Here is a 17,350-nt window from a genome sequence, read left to right on the forward strand (position 1 = left end):
ATAACCAACGAATAAAGTAAAAGGCCCAAAGACCAAACCCCAAACACCAAACTCCGAGCACCAAGGCGGCCGAACAAACAACACTGCATATTACACATACGCAATGTTGACTGGCTTTGTGTGCTCGCTCCATTGTTGAGCCATTCAGAGCGTGCATGATGAAGCGTTATTTAAATATATAAGCACGCGCACGCACACTACTCTACACATACACACACATATATCTATGTTATCGTCGCGTTTTGCCAATGCCGATGCCAATGCAGCAATAGCAATTGATAAACAGCTAGCGCACAAAAGTAGGCAACATAAACGCGCGTCCTTACACACACAAGCACACACACACACACACACACACATCCGCCACAGCCGTAGTCATATTGAAAAGCATTTTGCCGCATGGCAGGCAAAGCAAATCTTCAAATTTGATGCTATTATTATGTTTGCTTTTTTATGAACTGTCTGTCAGCCGCTGCGCTAGATGTGTATACACGTATGTCCGTCTCTGTGTGTATGTGTGCGTGTGCGCGCTTGGCTTGTTAATAAAGTGATTGCCTACTTTACGGCGCAGGCTGCCTTTGGGCACGACTTGACTTTATTAAATTATGCGCGTTTGATGCCACAGCAAAATTCGTTTTGTTTCGTTTCATTTCAATTTTTTCTTTCAATGTTGTTGCTTTTGTTTTTTTCTGTTTTTTTTTGTTGTTACTTCTTTGTATTTACGTATGTATTTTCAATTTATTGCATTTGCAACATTTTCGTTTATTTTGCTTTAAGCACATGGTGCCCTTATCTCCTCTCCATTTACATGCCACATATTTGCGCGCACTTTCTTTCTTTATCTTTCGCACACACAAACAAAACAAATTAATAATAAATTATATTATACTTAACGCATTTTGTTCCATTTCTTTAATTTTCTTTATGTTTGCTCAGCCAATTCTGTGCCCACTGGACCATTTCCCCCAGCCAACATCATTTTGAATATGTCTGTATCATTGCTTAATGGTAAGACCAAATTGTTTTGCAATTGACTTGAAATTGATTTAGGGACTACAACGGTTACTTAAATTGACGAACAAGAGTTACACGCAGAAAAAAGATCAACACAACTGTTAGGTATTCGATACCTTGTTAAGTATTATTGTAAAAGTGTCACCTGGTCACATTGATCTTGTGCCCTTTAGCTACACATTTTGAATTGTAACACATTCTGGAAATATACGCGGCCTGATACACAACAGAATTGGCGACGAGGAAAATAAAAGTTAGGAAAATAAAGGTTAAGAAAATAAAAGTTAAAGAAGAACAAATAAATGACCAGCATGACTACAGCAGCACCTATAACTCCACAATTTTATCACATGATAAGCATACCCGAGTTTGTGCCAAACAGTGAAACGTTTGCAATTTGGAAAGAAAAATTTGAAATACACATGTGCGAGCAAAGTGTGAGTGAAGAAAATGCAAAAAAATCAACGTTGTTGAAATCAATTGGAACAGGCCCGTATGGTGTATTACACAGTTTATGCAGTCCAGATTCACCTGTATCAAAGTCATACAAGGAAATTTGCGAAATACTTTCAACGCACTACACACCACCTACACTTGTTTTTCGAGAACGAAAAAAGTTTCATATGGCAGTCAAAGGCGAAAATGAGACAATTGCAGAATGGTATGCCCGTTTAAAACAGTTGGCATGTAGCTGTAAATTTGGTGTCTATTTGGAAGCATTCGTACTTAACCAATTTGTGATGAGTCTTCCTAATGCAATATTTGAACGCATGTGCGAAGAAGATGAACGTCTATCTCTTTCTGACGCACTAAGAAAGGCAATGATAATGGAGACCAAAGATTTTGCAAAGAGGACAGGAGAGAACATCAGTTACGTGAACAGAAGCAGCGCAAATCAAAGAAAAAAGCGAAACTGCAACAATAGAAACAACGGCAGTTATGACACTGGAAGTTTCAAGGGCAACGGAAGATCACATGGGATGAACTTCAAAAGCAGTAGCAGCGACGGTAGTGACGGCGACGCAGGCAGAGGCAAAAAGCAGCAGAAATTCTGTGTGCACTGTGGTTGGAAAAATCATCGATCTGAAGAGTGCAAGTACAAACATCTAAATTGTCACACTTGTGGGAAGAAGGGTCATTTGGCGAGCGTATGTAATTCAAAACGAATAAATTGCGTATCGAATTTACAATCTGAAGATCCTATGTTAGATACTAAGCTAAATGAATTTAATTTTTCTGTATTTAGCGTGGCACCAACTTCTTCTGGTGAGGTTTACGTGTTACCGGTTACAATTGATGGTTGTAACATGAACGTCACTTGCGATACTGGAGCATCTTGTACAATTATTCCATATTCAGTTTATGAGAAGGCAGTGATGAAGAAGCCGCTCAGAGAATGTAATGTTCCGTACATGGACTACAATGGTCGTCTTATTGAAATTGTCGGTGAGTACGATGCAACAATTGAATATCGAGGCATAAGAAAAGAAATGGTTATAGTAGTTGCGAAAACAATGAGTCCAGCTTTACTTGGTAGAACATTTTTGAGATCGTTTAATTTTGAATTAGTTCAAGTTAACAATGTTAGCGAAAGTGAACAACTCTCTGTACTTACAAAACAAATAAAAAGTGAATTTGCAGATGTGTTTAGACCCGAATTAGGTTCTTTTAATGGGAGCAAAATTATGTTACAAATAGCGGAAAACACCAAGCCAATATTTTTCAAGCCTAGGCCGCTACCATTAGCATGGAAAGACCGCGTTGAACAAAAATTACGCGCTTTGATTGAGTTAGGAGTTTTAGAACAAGTTGATAGTTCTGATTGGGGAACCCCATTGGTTCCGATTCTTAAGCCAGATGGTGATATAAGAATTTGTGGAGACTACAAAGTTTCCGTAAATAGATCATTAGTCGATGTACGATATCCGTTACCACGAATTGATGATATTTTTGCAGCACTTCAAGGAGGCGTATTATACACTAAACTTGATTTAAGCAATGCTTATAACCAGTTGCACCTAGATGAGCAATCTCAGTTGTTGTGCACATGGAGCACACATATTGGACTTTTAAAAGTCAAACGATTACCTTTTGGTATAAAAACAGCAGCAGCAATATTCCAAAAGACAATGGAATGTTTATTCCAAGGAATAAAAGGAGTCGTAGTTTATCAGGACGACATTACAGTAACAGGAAGCAATCTTCAAGAACACATTTCAAATTTAAAAACAGTTCTTAGCAAGCTGAAATCAGCCGGACTAACTTTAAATGCAAACAAATGTGAATTTTTCAAATCTAAAATTCGTTACTTAGGGTTCTCAATAGACAGGTACGGATTAAGCAAAAATGTTGATAGAGTTTCCAGCGTTTTACTAGCACCCACACCTAAAAATGTATCTGAATTACGAGCATTCATTGGAATGGTGAATTATTATTCAAAGTTTGTTAAAAACTTCGCACAGATAATGAGTCCATTATATGTACTTTTGCAGAAAGATTCAAAATTTGTTTGGACAGTTGAATGTAACAAAGCATATGAGAGAATTAAAAGTGAGATAACTTCAGAACAAGTCTTAGTGCATTATGACGCAAACTTGCCTATTGTCTTAACGACTGATGCCAGTAGTAATGCCGTATCTGGCGTACTAGCACATAGATTTGCTGATGGTCTTAAACCGATAGCATTTGTTTCCAGAGCCTTATCAAAAAGTGAAATTAATTATAGCACACTGGATAAGGAAGCTCTCGCGATTGTATATAGTGTAATGAAGTTGAAACAATACCTTCTAGGGATCAAGTTCATCTTGAGAACTGATCATAAGCCCCTCTTGGGAATATTTGGAGATAAAAAAGGATTGCCACTTATGGCGTCTGCACGTTTGCAGAGGTGGGCTTTAATATTGTCAGGATTTCAGTACACAGTTGAACACATAAAGGGTTCATTAAACGAGGCTGACGGACTTTCAAGGATGCCTCAGTTATACAAATCAAACGAAGATGAGGAATACAATTATATTAACTTCATTCAATCTGATATACCGTTTAAATTGAATTTCAAGAGTATTGCTCGTGAAACAAGGCATGATTCAATCCTTTCAAAGGTGTGCGAAGCCATTAAAATTGGATCGCTACAAAAATTAAACAAGGCTGAATTCTCAAATTTCATAAATAAAGCAAATGAGCTAACAGTTGAGTACGATTGTATCTTATGGGGTCATCGTGTAATAGTTCCAACAAAACTTAGGAATCAAGTTTTACAAGAGTTCCACAAATCTCATTTAGGAATGGTGAAAACAAAAATGTTAGCACGCTCATACGTATGGTGGCCAAATATGGATTTAGAAATTGAAAATTTAATAAGAGAATGTATCGCATGTCAGGAATCACAACCAAGTCCAGAAAAGTCTACTTTGATACCGTGGAAATCAAATGGTCAGGTATGGAGTAGAATACACGTAGATTTTGCAGGACCAATAAATAATTTTTATTTATTGATATGTGTAGATTCTTTCTCTAAATGGGTAGAAGTTTTTAAAACAAAGGAAATTACGTCATCGTTTACAATAAAAACCTTAAGAGAATTATTTTGTAGATATGGTCTAGTTGATGTATTAGTGTCTGATAATGGTAGACAATTTACTTCAGAGGAATTTCGCATTTTCATGGCCAACAATGGCATAAAGCATGTTTTGACAGCTCCTGGTCATCCAGCGACAAATGGCCAAGCTGAAAACTTTGTAAAGACTGTAAAAAAATCAATAAATGCAAGCATTAAAGTTAACAGCAATTCTAGTTTTGACATAATCCTGAATAGATTTTTAATAGATTACAGAAACACGATTCATTGCACGACCGGCGAATCGCCAGCCAAACTTTTCTTTGGTAGACAACTAAAGACCAGATTTTCGTTTTTAAAACCTCCAATTGTACATGATCAAATAAGCAAAAAGCAGGAGGATAGTGTCATGAGTTACAGAGGTAATCGCGACATAAGATTTAAAGAAGGTCAAAAGGTTATGGTCAGGGACTATAAAAATCCTAACAAGGCAAGTTGGACTCAAGCAACAGTTAGCCAACAATTGGGACCTCGATCTTATTGTTGTATCTTAACTCATAACAATCGTGAAATAAAACGACATTTAAATCAAATTAGAAATCAAGAAAGCAAACACATTGCAACAGAAAAACGAGATAATCAAATCGAAAGTGATTGTTCAAGTGAATCTAAAAGTCAAAATTATTGAATAGATTATATATTCGCTGAAAAGGGAAGGGCTCAGTAGGAGTAAAGTAAAAGACAATAGTCGCGGACCGCCGTGCGTCTGTTCGCTTTAGAGTTTTATTGGAGACTGACACTTTTGCTATACATATTCTTTATGCTTACATTCGTATGCAACAGTGACAGATAACTTGTAGATAACATAAGATTATTATCTGCTTATATTAACATGCGTGCATTGGTACTTATGTTTGTATTGATTTTCAACACCCTTCCTCAATGCAAACATGTTTTACAAAAATTTTCAAATCAAATTTAACAGCTTTGTAAAATGAACATGCTTCGCTTTAGGGAGATTTTTCGTTAAAATATCAGCTATCATTTCATTGGTTGATGTATACTGTAAAACAATTTGTTCTTCGTTTACAACCTGTCTTGCAAAATGATATCTAATATCAATATGCTTTGTTCTTTCATGGTGTACAGGATTCTTAGCTAATTGTTGAGCACTTAAATTATCGCCATGAAGAATAGTTGGAGTACTCGAGTCACCGCAGCCAATCTCCACTATAAGACGCCGTAGGTATATGGCCTCCTTACACGCAGTTGAAAGAGCCATATACTCCGCCTCCGTGCTGCTAAGTGCCACGCTGCGTTGCTTTTCAGATCGCCAGGATATGGGTCCTCCAGCCAAGTAGTATACATAGCCAGTATACGACTTGCGATCGATGCGGTCGCCACCCCAGTCTGCATCCACATAGCCGGTAAGGGGTTGTCCACACTCTTTGTAGTGCAACTTCAGGTCCACAGTTGACGCCAGGTATCGAAGCACATGTTTTACACCCACTAGGTGCTCTGCATGCGGATCTTGATTCCGTTGAGCTAACTTGGCAACGGAATGCAATATGTCTGGCCTTGTTGTAAGCGCCAGCCACATTAACTCGCCAATTGAAGACTGGTAGGATGCAATGTCAACCTTTTGACAATGCTCGCTGGTACATATCACTTGGAAACCAGCATCCAGTGGGGTCGCTGTAGGTCTACAGGTCTCGCATCCATGTTCACGCAATATGTCTTTGATGTATTGCGAATTGCTTAGCGAAATTTCGCCAAGCTCACCGTCGCGCTGCACTTCCATGCCAAGGAACAAATGCAGCTCTCCCTTGTCAACACATTCAAACGATGTTGTAATGGCTGACTTGATGTTGGCCAAGTCCTCTTTTGATCGGCATGCTATAATTATATCATCAACATAAACAAGGATTAATGATAAGTCACCTCTTCCGTTCCTTTTGTAAAGACACGGTTCATTTTCACATGCTACAAAATCTATGCCTTGTAGTACACAATCGAGCTTGGAGTTCCACTCGCGCCCCGACTGCTTCAATCCATATATTGCCTTTTTAAGCAATAAAGCCTTACTTGGATTATTGGGATCTGTGTATCCCTGTGGCTGCTTCATATAAACAGTTTCATGCAGGTCGCTATTCAAATAGGCGGTACACACATCTATCTGGTGAAGGTACAGCTTCAATTCCGCTGCTAACGCCAAAATAAACCGCACGGTTTCCAATCTGCAAACGGGTGAGAACGTCTCTACATAGTTCACGCCATACTTCTGGGAGCACCCTTTAGCAACGAGTCGTGCCTTGAAACGTTCGACTTTTCCATCAGAGTCACGTTTCAGGCTGTATACCCACTTGCAACCAACTGCTCGCTGATCTTTTGGTAAATCAGCCATCTGCCAGGTTTCGTTTGATTGTAGTGCCTGATATTCCTTTTGCATCGCCTCTTGCCAGAATACTGCATGTGTGCTACCAACGGCCTGATCATAGGATGTCGGAACCATTACGTCACTAGCAACCAATGCTCCAAGCACATTGTATTGCTTTCTTGGACGACCAGGTTTACCATTTCGAACAATTTTAGGCCGGCCTGGCCCAATCTTCACAGTATCCTCGTCAGAGTCTTCTTTTTCGACTGCACTCTCATATGCGTTGGAGCTGCTGTCGTCAGAACTGTGCTCACTGTCATCGTCGTCGATGCTTCTGTCACCATCCGTGTGAGTGACATGCTCTTGAACCTCGCATGCAGGAAAATCTACCGTAACGGTATCTTCATTGGTATGACCACCACAACGCTCATCAAATAGAATGTCTCGTTTTTCGACAATCGTCCTCGTCTCTGGGTCGTATAACCGATAGCCTTTGGCTGCTACCGAATACCCAACCATACGGTACTCATGCCCTTTGGGTTTGAATTTGCCTTTACGGGGACCCTTTGCAAGTGCAACTGCAATGGAACCAAAAACTTTTAGATGGCTAACACAGGGTTTCTTACCTGTCCACGCTTCCATTGGAGTCAGGTTGTTCAGTGCACTGGTAGGTGATCTGTTTCTTATGTATACTGCTGTGTTGACTGCTTCGGCCCACAAAGACTCGCCTAGGCCCGACTGCACCAATAAGCATCTGGACATCTCCGTTAATGTCCGGTTTGCTCTTTCCGCCACGCCGTTCTGCTGCGGAGTATAAGCCACGGTCAATTGCCTTGCAATACCATGGTGTTTCAGGAAACCGTTGAATGTTGTGTTGACAAACTCGCCTCCATTGTCGGTTCGAATACATTTGAGCTTTTTATCTGTTTGCCGTTCAACCAAGTTTTTAAATTCGACGAACTTACTGAACACTTCATCTTTCTTCCGCAAAAAATAAACAAATATACGCCTGGACTTGTCATCGATGAAGGTCAGAAAGTATTTGGATCCAGCAAGTGACTTCGTGTCGAATGGGCCGCATACATCAGCATGAACCAGTTCCAACAGCTCTTCGGCACGGTTAGTGCTTACCTTTGGGAATGGCTGTACATGTATTTTGCTTAGCATACACGTTTTGCAATTCAAGTTGTCTGGGAAAACAACCTTTCCAATACCACGCACTAGCTCTTTGCTGATCACTTCCTTCAGACTGGTAAAATTTAAATGGCCATAACGCTTATGCCACAATGTACCATCTGATTCAGTTGCGGAATAACACCTATTTTGTTTGCCTTGAAACATATAAAGGTTCCCAACTTTATTCGCTTTCAGTATACACTCGCCGTTTTGTATAACTTTAGCAAAATGTGGCCCAAAATGTATAACATTGTTCTTTTGCACTGACCGGCTGACGGACATAAAGTTGCCATTCATTTTCGGTACATACAGTACATCTGACAACACCAAGGTACAAAGTTCTGTCTGTAACTTCACCTCTCCTCTGCCTTCGGCCTTCAGGAAACCAGCGTCAGCTAAACCGATCATTTCAGTGTGCGCAATAAATTTTGAAAATAACGTCTTATCGCAACACATATGGCTTGTTGCTCCGCTGTCCAGACACCACATGTTGTTCTCTATCTTTCCAACGTCCAACGCATTTAACAAGCTGCTCTGCTTTTCCATCTCTTTCTTTGTCGATTGCTTTTTCCCTTCACCGCGAATTTTCTCACGCTTGCACTGTGCCTTGTAGTGCCCTTTTTCGCCGCAGTTGTAGCAAACGACGATTTTTGAATTCCTTTTTGAATTCGCTTTGGAATGCGCGACGATCTGCTGCGTAGCTATAAATGCTCTTGCATTCTCGCTCTCTCCATCTGCATTGCCTCTGCGCTCTCCCTCTTCCATCAGCTTGATACATAACACATCAAATGACGGTAAATTGTCACGCGTCTCAATGGCGACGACAAAATTTTCGTATGGTTCGGGCAAGCTTGACAACAACACGATTGTTTTTAACTCATCATTTAATTCGATGCCAACTGTACACAAACCATCCAGAATTTCGTTAAATTCGTGTATGTAACTTGAAATGCTTTGGCCTTGAAACATGCGTTTGCCTAGCAATTTCTTGTACAGCGACACTTTCCGTACAGGTCCACTCGGCTGATGAACGTCCTTTAACTTTTTCCATGCCTCGTACGAAGTGTTGCAATTTTTAATGAAGCCCAATTGTGAAGCTTTTACACTTAGCGTTATAATTGCTAATGCCTTTTCATCTTTTGGCCTTGAACTCTCAGTATTACTAGGTTCAGCACCTGATGCCACACTCCACAATTCCGCGTGCACTAAGACAGATCGCATCTGTATGCTCCATGAGTCATAGTTATGCTCTTCCAATTTGTCTATTTGATATAGCGCACTCATTTTTTAAATGTTATATTTCTTGAGTCACCAAACGATTACTATTTCACAATACTTTGAACTTCTCCTATGAGCCTATATGCCCTGGGCCCATAACCTATTGAATAGATTATATATTCGCTGAAAAGGGAAGGGCTCAGTAGGAGTAAAGTAAAAGACAATAGTCGCGGACCGCCGTGCGTCTGTTCGCTTTAGAGTTTTATTGGAGACTGACACTTTTGCTATACATATTCTTTATGCTTACATTCGTATGCAACAGTGACAGATAACTTGTAGATAACATAAGATTATTATCTGCTTATATTAACATGCGTGCATTGGTACTTATGTTTGTATTGATTTTCAACAAAAATGACACTGTAATTCCTTCTGAACCAACACCAACCAGAAGACAGCTAAGACCACGTATAGAGGGAAAGGTTGTTAAGCCTTCCACTTAAAAATTAAAAATAGAAAATGAAACTTATGAATCAAATATTTGCAATTAAGAAAACAAAATGAAATGTATTAAGTTGAATTTAGACCTGAATTTATGATGAAATCTCTATTGAACTCCATGAATAATTGTTTTGTTAATTGTTAAATATCTCATAATGTTAAACATGTATCAATGCAAATGTATATATTTTATTGAGTGTTATGACAAAGCTAAGGAGAGGCATGTTAGGTATTCGATACCTTGTTAAGTATTATTGTAAAAGTGTCACCTGGTCACATTGATCTTGTGCCCTTTAGCTACACATTTTGAATTGTAACACATTCTGGAAATATACGCGGCCTGATACACAACAACAACAATTTTCTACTTATATACATGTGTATATTATTCAGATAAAAGTACATATTAAATAAGAATGAGTCTTTGAAAGAGAATTTTTGGTAACACAATAAATAAATAAATAAACATAACTGAAACAAATTTGGAAAATAATGTAAACATAAAACATAACCTACTTATACTATTTCAATTATTTACGAACCAGAAAACCAGACCAGTTCGATTTATTTGCCTTATATTGTTTTAAAATTTGAATGGTCAGTTTTTTAAGTTATTCACAAATACATTTTGCGGATCAACGAGCTAACAGGAATCTCACAATATAACCTATATTCCCCCCATAAATAATGTTAAAAACAAAAATGACTTCCAGTTTTGAAAAATTCTTGTATAAAAACTGTCTAACTGTCGTGTTATTTTCGCAGCATTATTATTATAATAATAAAAAATCAAATTAATTGTCTGCAAAATTTAACGAATTTACTAGTACTATAATTTATCGGAACATGTTTCTTAGTTTTATTTGTAATTCGTTCAAAAAATAAAAACTCTAAGCTCAAATTGGATATATATATATATACGTATATACATACTATATACATTTATAATAAGTTTGAGTTATGATTTGATAAACAAAAATTACAAATCGTATATGTATTTTGTATGGAGTTGCTCTTGAGCCAGTGAGGGCCTGCAGGTGATAAAGAGTCGTTTCTAAATAGCTTTTTTCTGTGTATGTGAATAATGGACGCAATGGGGAAATCGCATAACTTTGGTTAACAGCGCACGCTTTACAGCATTTTCAATCGATTTCAATTTTAATTATCTAATGGCCAGCAAAGCCCTCAGAAGTGTGCAGCACATCTTTTCAACCCAGTGTGGGCGGGGTGTGGGCTAAAGGAGGGTCACAGACAGTAAAATGCCAGAATGCAAAAACCGAAGCAATTTTGGTTGGATTCATGTCCTTGTTGTTGTTGCTATTGCTGCTGCCGCTGTGGGCGCTCTAGGTTTTATGGCTTTAAAGGTACGTGATAATTTTTGTCATGGACTCGCATTGGTGTGCAGGCGCGTGTGTATGTGAGAGTCACGGCCGGCTTTATGTTTATAGTATGTTGAGTGTGTATGTTTGAGTCAACGTGTTTGCTCACAATATCGCTCGTCACACTGTTGCCTGTTGTCACAAGCTGAGGTAAAAAAGGGCACAAAATTAACAATACCGAAATGTAAATTTACACAAAACACGTCTTGTTTGGCATTGACACACAGAAGCATACGCACACACTCTAACAAACACACACACACACACACACTCAGAGAGAGAGCATATTTCGCACATTGCAGCCACATGTACTAAAAGCGAATTTCTTGCAACATTTGCCATGTGTCATTTTTGTTTTTGGAACTTGTTTTTTGTATTTCACTTCACGTGCGCTTCAGAAATAGCTCAGGGTTATCTCATACATATATGAGTATGTGGGCGTACGCTGAAGGCTGTGGCTTAACCGTTATGCATTTCCAGTGCTTCGACTCGCTCATTCAAGTACGACAATAAAAGGTTTTCCCATTTCCCTTCCCAGCAAGCTGGGAAAACTATAAAAAATACTCGGCCAGATTTTTCAGCAAAAGCTCAGCGTCTTTAACCTACGAAAACTGCAAAAATCTCTTTACATTGTGCTCCAGACGCTTTTCTTAAAATATAAATATACGAAGGGTACTTGTGCGTGTGTGTGTGTGTCTGTCTCTAGAAACACACACATAGTGTGCATATACTTGTATACAAGCAAATAAAACGGAAGAGGCAAAAGCATTCGGGATTCGAGAGTCTACAGAGTTGCGGGCTGGCAGACAGGAACTAAAAATTGCCGCTTGTGCTGGCGGAGCCAAAAGGCAAGAAGAAATGAGCTGAAATGCTAAGAAAATATTTTGAAATTGAAAGTTTGTACAGACACATGCGAGAGTACTAAGAAAACATAATGAAAGCACTGCAAGATATTTGCATATGACGAGGGCAGCTTATGCAGTTATTGTGACAATTTGAACTCAGCAGATTCCTACAATAGAAAAAACACACAATAACAATAAAAAAACGATTCAAAACTGTTTAAAGTTGTTACCGATATGCGTCAAAATATGAAGCTGCAATTGCTTGCATGGTTCATTAAATGGTTCTTAATTGTTATTATGATGGCTATAATTCTGATAGTCGATAATTATTATAGAATTGGAAAATTATATTTGGAAACTTGAACTTACGCTTTTAATAACAAAAATACAATTCGATGGAATTAAGCATAAACAGATATATACTTGTATAATTTTTCCGGCTTTACACTGTCAATTGTTGTTGAGCTTTTTATATATCTCCATTGTGTTCAATTAAGTAGAAAAGGCTAAGCTTCCTGTACCTTTAACATTGAGATATATTTACCTCATTTGTAAATACATATTTTCAGAAAAGTGAATCAATTAAAATTATGTTGCAAAAAATTTAAGTCTCATTCAAATTAATCACATAAATTTAAAGCACTAGTTTTCCAAAAACTTTAATTGGACATACGCTGAATTGGCTTTTCAATAAATTTAAGCGGATTAACCAATAATGTAAAATTAATTGTATTGATTGACATAAAAATGAACAATTTGTGTGTAACTTAATGGTAATTGCAACCAAATATTTTGAAAGAAGAATCATTTTCATTTTAGCTAAAAATGTAATGGCTAGCTTTCTGGAATGTTTCAACAAAAGCTAACGCATTTAATTATCAATTAGTTATGCCGCGCTTTAATCAAATTTTTGAAAGCAATTTATTAAATAATCGAACTGTAGTTATGGCGGGAAATATTCGAAAAATATATATTATTTTGGCCCAACTAATTCGCTTTCTCAAAAATAGTTTAATTTCTGCGGAAATCTCTACTCCAAAAGCCCATCAATTTTTGTGCAACCCACGCACATTTGCATACAAAAATTGAAGCGTCTATGAGTTGCACAATATTCGAGTAGGTATGTATTACAACATAAACACTCATACACACACTCATAAAAATATGCACACACATATGTATATTTGTTTATGTATCCTAGTGTATTGTGTGTGTGTGTATGCTGGGTTACAATTTGCATCTGTCTGCTCGCATTGAAATGCATATTAATGGGGCTTGACAAAATGTATTCTGTAAATATTAGAAAAGATATCTAATTACTTTTTGCTTAAAAAGAAATTTCAATGCCTAATGTTTATTATTTTTGCTGCGGCAGAGTGCAAATGAAATTTCCATAGATTGTATTTCATGAATTTTTTCCGCTGCGCCTGCTGCCATAAGCACCATAACCATAACACCCAACTGTCCAGGCGATGATGGCTCTTTCATTTTTTCCATTGTTTTTTGATATTTTTTGTTGCGTTCTTTTGTATTACAAAAATGTATGTAAACAATACGCTGCACAATAGGCTTCAAAAACAACAACAACAACAACAACAGCAGCAAACGCAACAACAATTACAACAACATTGGCAAACAATGAAGTAATAGATGTAGCATACAGATTATATGACCGCCGAGGCAGATACAGATGTACATATGTACATATATACGAGCAAGTATTCTATGGTATATAGACGCGCTCGTTTTTCGCTTTCGTTGAAATGCAAATTAAAATATTTATGCAAATGCGACGCTATTTGGAAATTTGTGTAAAGTTTAATGCGTCGCTGCCGGAACAACCGAAAGAACACAATAAATTTATGCGACGCAAACGAACAAACAAAACAACAAAAAACAAATGACACGAAAACAAAACGAGTCAGCTACCAGGCACCACCAGCAGCAGCAACAACAACAACAATTACCTGCTACAAAAATATATATTAATATACATATATTTATTTGTATATATTTACATTTCTATATATTTACAGCCGTGAATGCGTGATTGTAAAGCGCGTCCTTCTGTGGGCGCCTGTCGAAATAATTTTTCCGCTTAAAAAACAAGTTATGAAAAATTCTGCCTCCTATATATCCTATACTTCGTAAAACTCACTAACAATTCGTTGCTCATAGAATTGTAAGCTGCCAAAACGAATGGAAGAGGAAGCCTTAGGAAGGGAACAAAGCGAGCCATGAAACTGGGCAGGATGTGCCTCAGTAGTTGGTCACAATAGGCGGCCATGCAACTTGTATTTGAGGTCAACTAGAAGGTCAGAAGGTCCCCACTTCAAATCTCGCCTCCGCCTAAATCTAATGAAAAGTAAACAAGCCCCCCAAGTGCTGCCAAAAATAGCTATCGGCTACCATACAATACCTATATATATGTATGAACTTTTATGTTTAGAAATACGTTCGAAGCTGTTGACTTGTTTTCATGGCTCTTGAACCACAGTTTAGTCAAATAGTATTTAGTATTTGTCAGATGACCCATTTAACATCTATATATATCTACATGTAAGGTAATAATTACGCGACTTCACAATATAATATACCTTCGCATATCTAACGCATCTTCCGGGCATAACCCACTTTAAAAGGTAAGTACAAGAAGTAAATTACTTATCCAAGAATTTTGAAAATAGCTCTGAGGTGATGCAGGTGTTTTTAAATGTACATACTGCTTAAAAGTATACTGAAACTAATTATCAATAGTTTTTAAAATGTTAATAGCTTAGTTATTGTGCATATATTTTGAAAAGTCCACTGAACATATGATAAACATTGTGTTTGATCTCGGCAATAGTTCTTGCATTATAAAATGGTTTTCGAAACTAACACAATTTAATTGTCGAATTTAGTAAGGCCGTTTCAAATAGATTGGTATTTTATTTTCAAAAAAAAATGCTATACAAAATATTGGATATCTGTGAATGATTTTGTGTATTGTTAGAGACAAATGAATTTGTATTATTAAGAGAGAAATCTTAGTAATTTGAATATATACGTATTTTCTTAATTTTGTAGGAACCTTAGTTAATAAATGCAAAGATAGGTAATTTGTTTTTTAATACTGCTATCAGCTGCACGAGCTCGAAATTGTTTTTAACAATATAAAACACTAAACGCGGAGTAATAACAAACATGATTAAAAATTGATTAAATAAGCACACACATACATCTTTGATGAATCAAAGCATTGCCTTGCTGCTCAGATTTGCTTAACGCCAAGCTCTGAAGCCCTGAGAGTTAATATACTTATGCTCTTGTTTATTCAACTAACTGGGCAAACGTTTTCTCAATCCATTTTAATTGCGTTAAATTAAAAAATATATTTTTTTAACTGTGCAGGAAAAGAGGACATTTTGCTGTCCCTTATTACATTTAAAGTGATTTCGTTGTGCGTTTTAATTGAAATTTGTTCATCTTTTATTAAAAACCTAAATTATATCTAGGAGCTGCAACATTGTTTGCAGCATATGCATGAAATGGTTGGCAAGCAGGAAAAAAAATAAAACAAATAAAATAAAAAGCCGACAAGAAGAAATCGCGTCATGAAACTCAAACCAAAATCCGAAGCCAACAGCACCTTAAATGTGTTTGTTGTTATATATTTGTTGTTGCCTTTTTATAGCAGGCTAAAAAATGTAATTAATGCAAGTTGCGCGCTGAAATTAAAGCAGCTCAGCCGAAGCAGCAGCAGCAGTAGCAGCAGACGTCCCCCTCCCCCTTCCTCCGCCCTCCTCCCACGCCCACCCTTCACACCATTCGCAAGCAACTGAGCGCAAGTGCAAATTAAAAAGGGAAATATAAACGGGCAAAGCGCAAAAATAAAGCAAAGAATATAATACGAAAATGCCGACAATGACGACGAGCGAATTCCGCGCATTGTCAACGAATGGAATGAAACGGAATGGTTGGGCATGAACGTCGACGTCGACCCTACCACTCCTACAACCCCTACCCTTACCCCTACCTTACCCCTGCCCCTAGCCGCACCACCACCAACACCCAACGGTGGGCAGCAAATCCGCTTAGATGTGCGCTTAACAGCAATTATCTTCATTACGCGCCGAGCTCACGAAAGTATGCTAAGGCAACAGTGTGACGCCAAAAGAGCAGTGTAACAATTAATGAGAGAGACAACTACAGCGACAACAACAACAACAATAGTAAGAACAACACCAGCAACGATGACAATGCCAGCCACCTGCGGAGAACGTGGCTTCAGCTTCGACTTCGGCTTTGGCACCCATTCCAGCCGCTGCTACAGACAGTGCCACTGTTTTTCCAACAACCAATGCACTGAGAGAAACAAAGCGAGCAAGCTCATCCCTACCACCACAATTTAAGATCATTTGTCTATTATTGGATATACTTAGCACATTAGTATGATGCAATACAGGCCCTGCCCAGACGAAATAAGCATGCCGTTCAGTCTCTGAATATTCTAATTTGAAAAAATTAAAGTTATGTTTAGTTACTCAACTAGTCAACAATTTTAGAATTTGTAATCCCCATTAATTTTCAACTAGCCTAAACTGCCGTATTGGTAGCAGAATACTGGTTTAAGAAATTGTATATACATTTTGTTTTAGAAGAAAAAAAGTCTTTATTGCCTCTACTTTTCCGATTATTAGAAGCCCTGAATATTTACAAGTATTACAAATTTATTAACAGATTATGTTTGTTGAATATTGCAGATTTAATTGAATTGCATTTATTTGCAATTAACCATATTATTTTGAATTATCCGTCTTCAGGCTTGAATTGTAAACATGGAGATATTAAAATGCAACACTTACTATTTGAAAGGCCTTTCCGTATTATTATATTTTGGTTTTAAAGTAACAATCATAGTTATTTATTTATCAGCAGCAAATATTTGTTTGTCTTATAATTGTTTGTTATATAGTACTCTTGTACATTTCACGTACAGAGTATAATAGCTTTGTCAATTTTTAATCATGATTCTGTCAAGATGGTTGCGGCGAATCGAGGGCCTTGAGCTAGTTATAATATTGTCTTTTTAAATGATTTCAATTATAATAGGATATTTACCTAAACCACAAGACACAAATTTGTTCTTAGTTGGGAGAGCACTTTACTAATCCATCAGCAACGCCAGCAGAGGCAAGCCTATGTGAGATTTGATGTACTTCAGTCGAAATGTTACAAGTGTAGGGCAGTGGCATAGAGGGTGGTCTGGCAATTCGATTGCTTCTGGTTCAGTCAGTTTCCA

At 37.5% G+C, this 17,350-nt stretch overlaps 1 protein-coding gene across 1 annotated transcript; it reads left to right on the top strand.

Moving 5' to 3' along the window:
• The first annotated feature begins 1,316 nt into the window (after positions 1–1,316).
• On the top strand, positions 1,317–5,224 carry LOC115629616. Its single transcript, XM_030526115.1, has 2 exons — positions 1,317–2,166; positions 2,261–5,224. The coding sequence occupies exons 1-2, from the start codon at positions 1,317–1,319 to the stop codon at positions 2,323–2,325; spliced, it is 915 nt and encodes a 304-aa protein (XP_030381975.1). The 3' UTR covers positions 2,326–5,224.
• Positions 5,225–17,350: the final 12,126 nt, after the last annotated feature.

This window comes from Scaptodrosophila lebanonensis, unplaced genomic scaffold, assembly GCF_003285725.1.
Source record: "Scaptodrosophila lebanonensis strain 11010-0011.00,11010-0021.00 unplaced genomic scaffold, SlebRS2 tig00000159-arrow-arrow-pilon, whole genome shotgun sequence".
Classification (NCBI taxonomy): Eukaryota; Metazoa; Arthropoda; class Insecta; order Diptera; family Drosophilidae; genus Scaptodrosophila; species Scaptodrosophila lebanonensis.

What these genes read in the sequence shown, in the direction of transcription:
- LOC115629616 (XM_030526115.1), top strand. Translation starts at nt 1,317, where the DNA reads ATGACCAGCATGACTACAGCAGCACCTATAACTCCACAATTTTATCAC. An exon ending in GGGTCATTTGGCGAGCGTAT is followed by an intron (nt 2,167 to 2,260) that starts GTAATTCAAAAC and finishes TTCTGTATTTAG; the next exon opens with CGTGGCACCAACTTCTTCTG.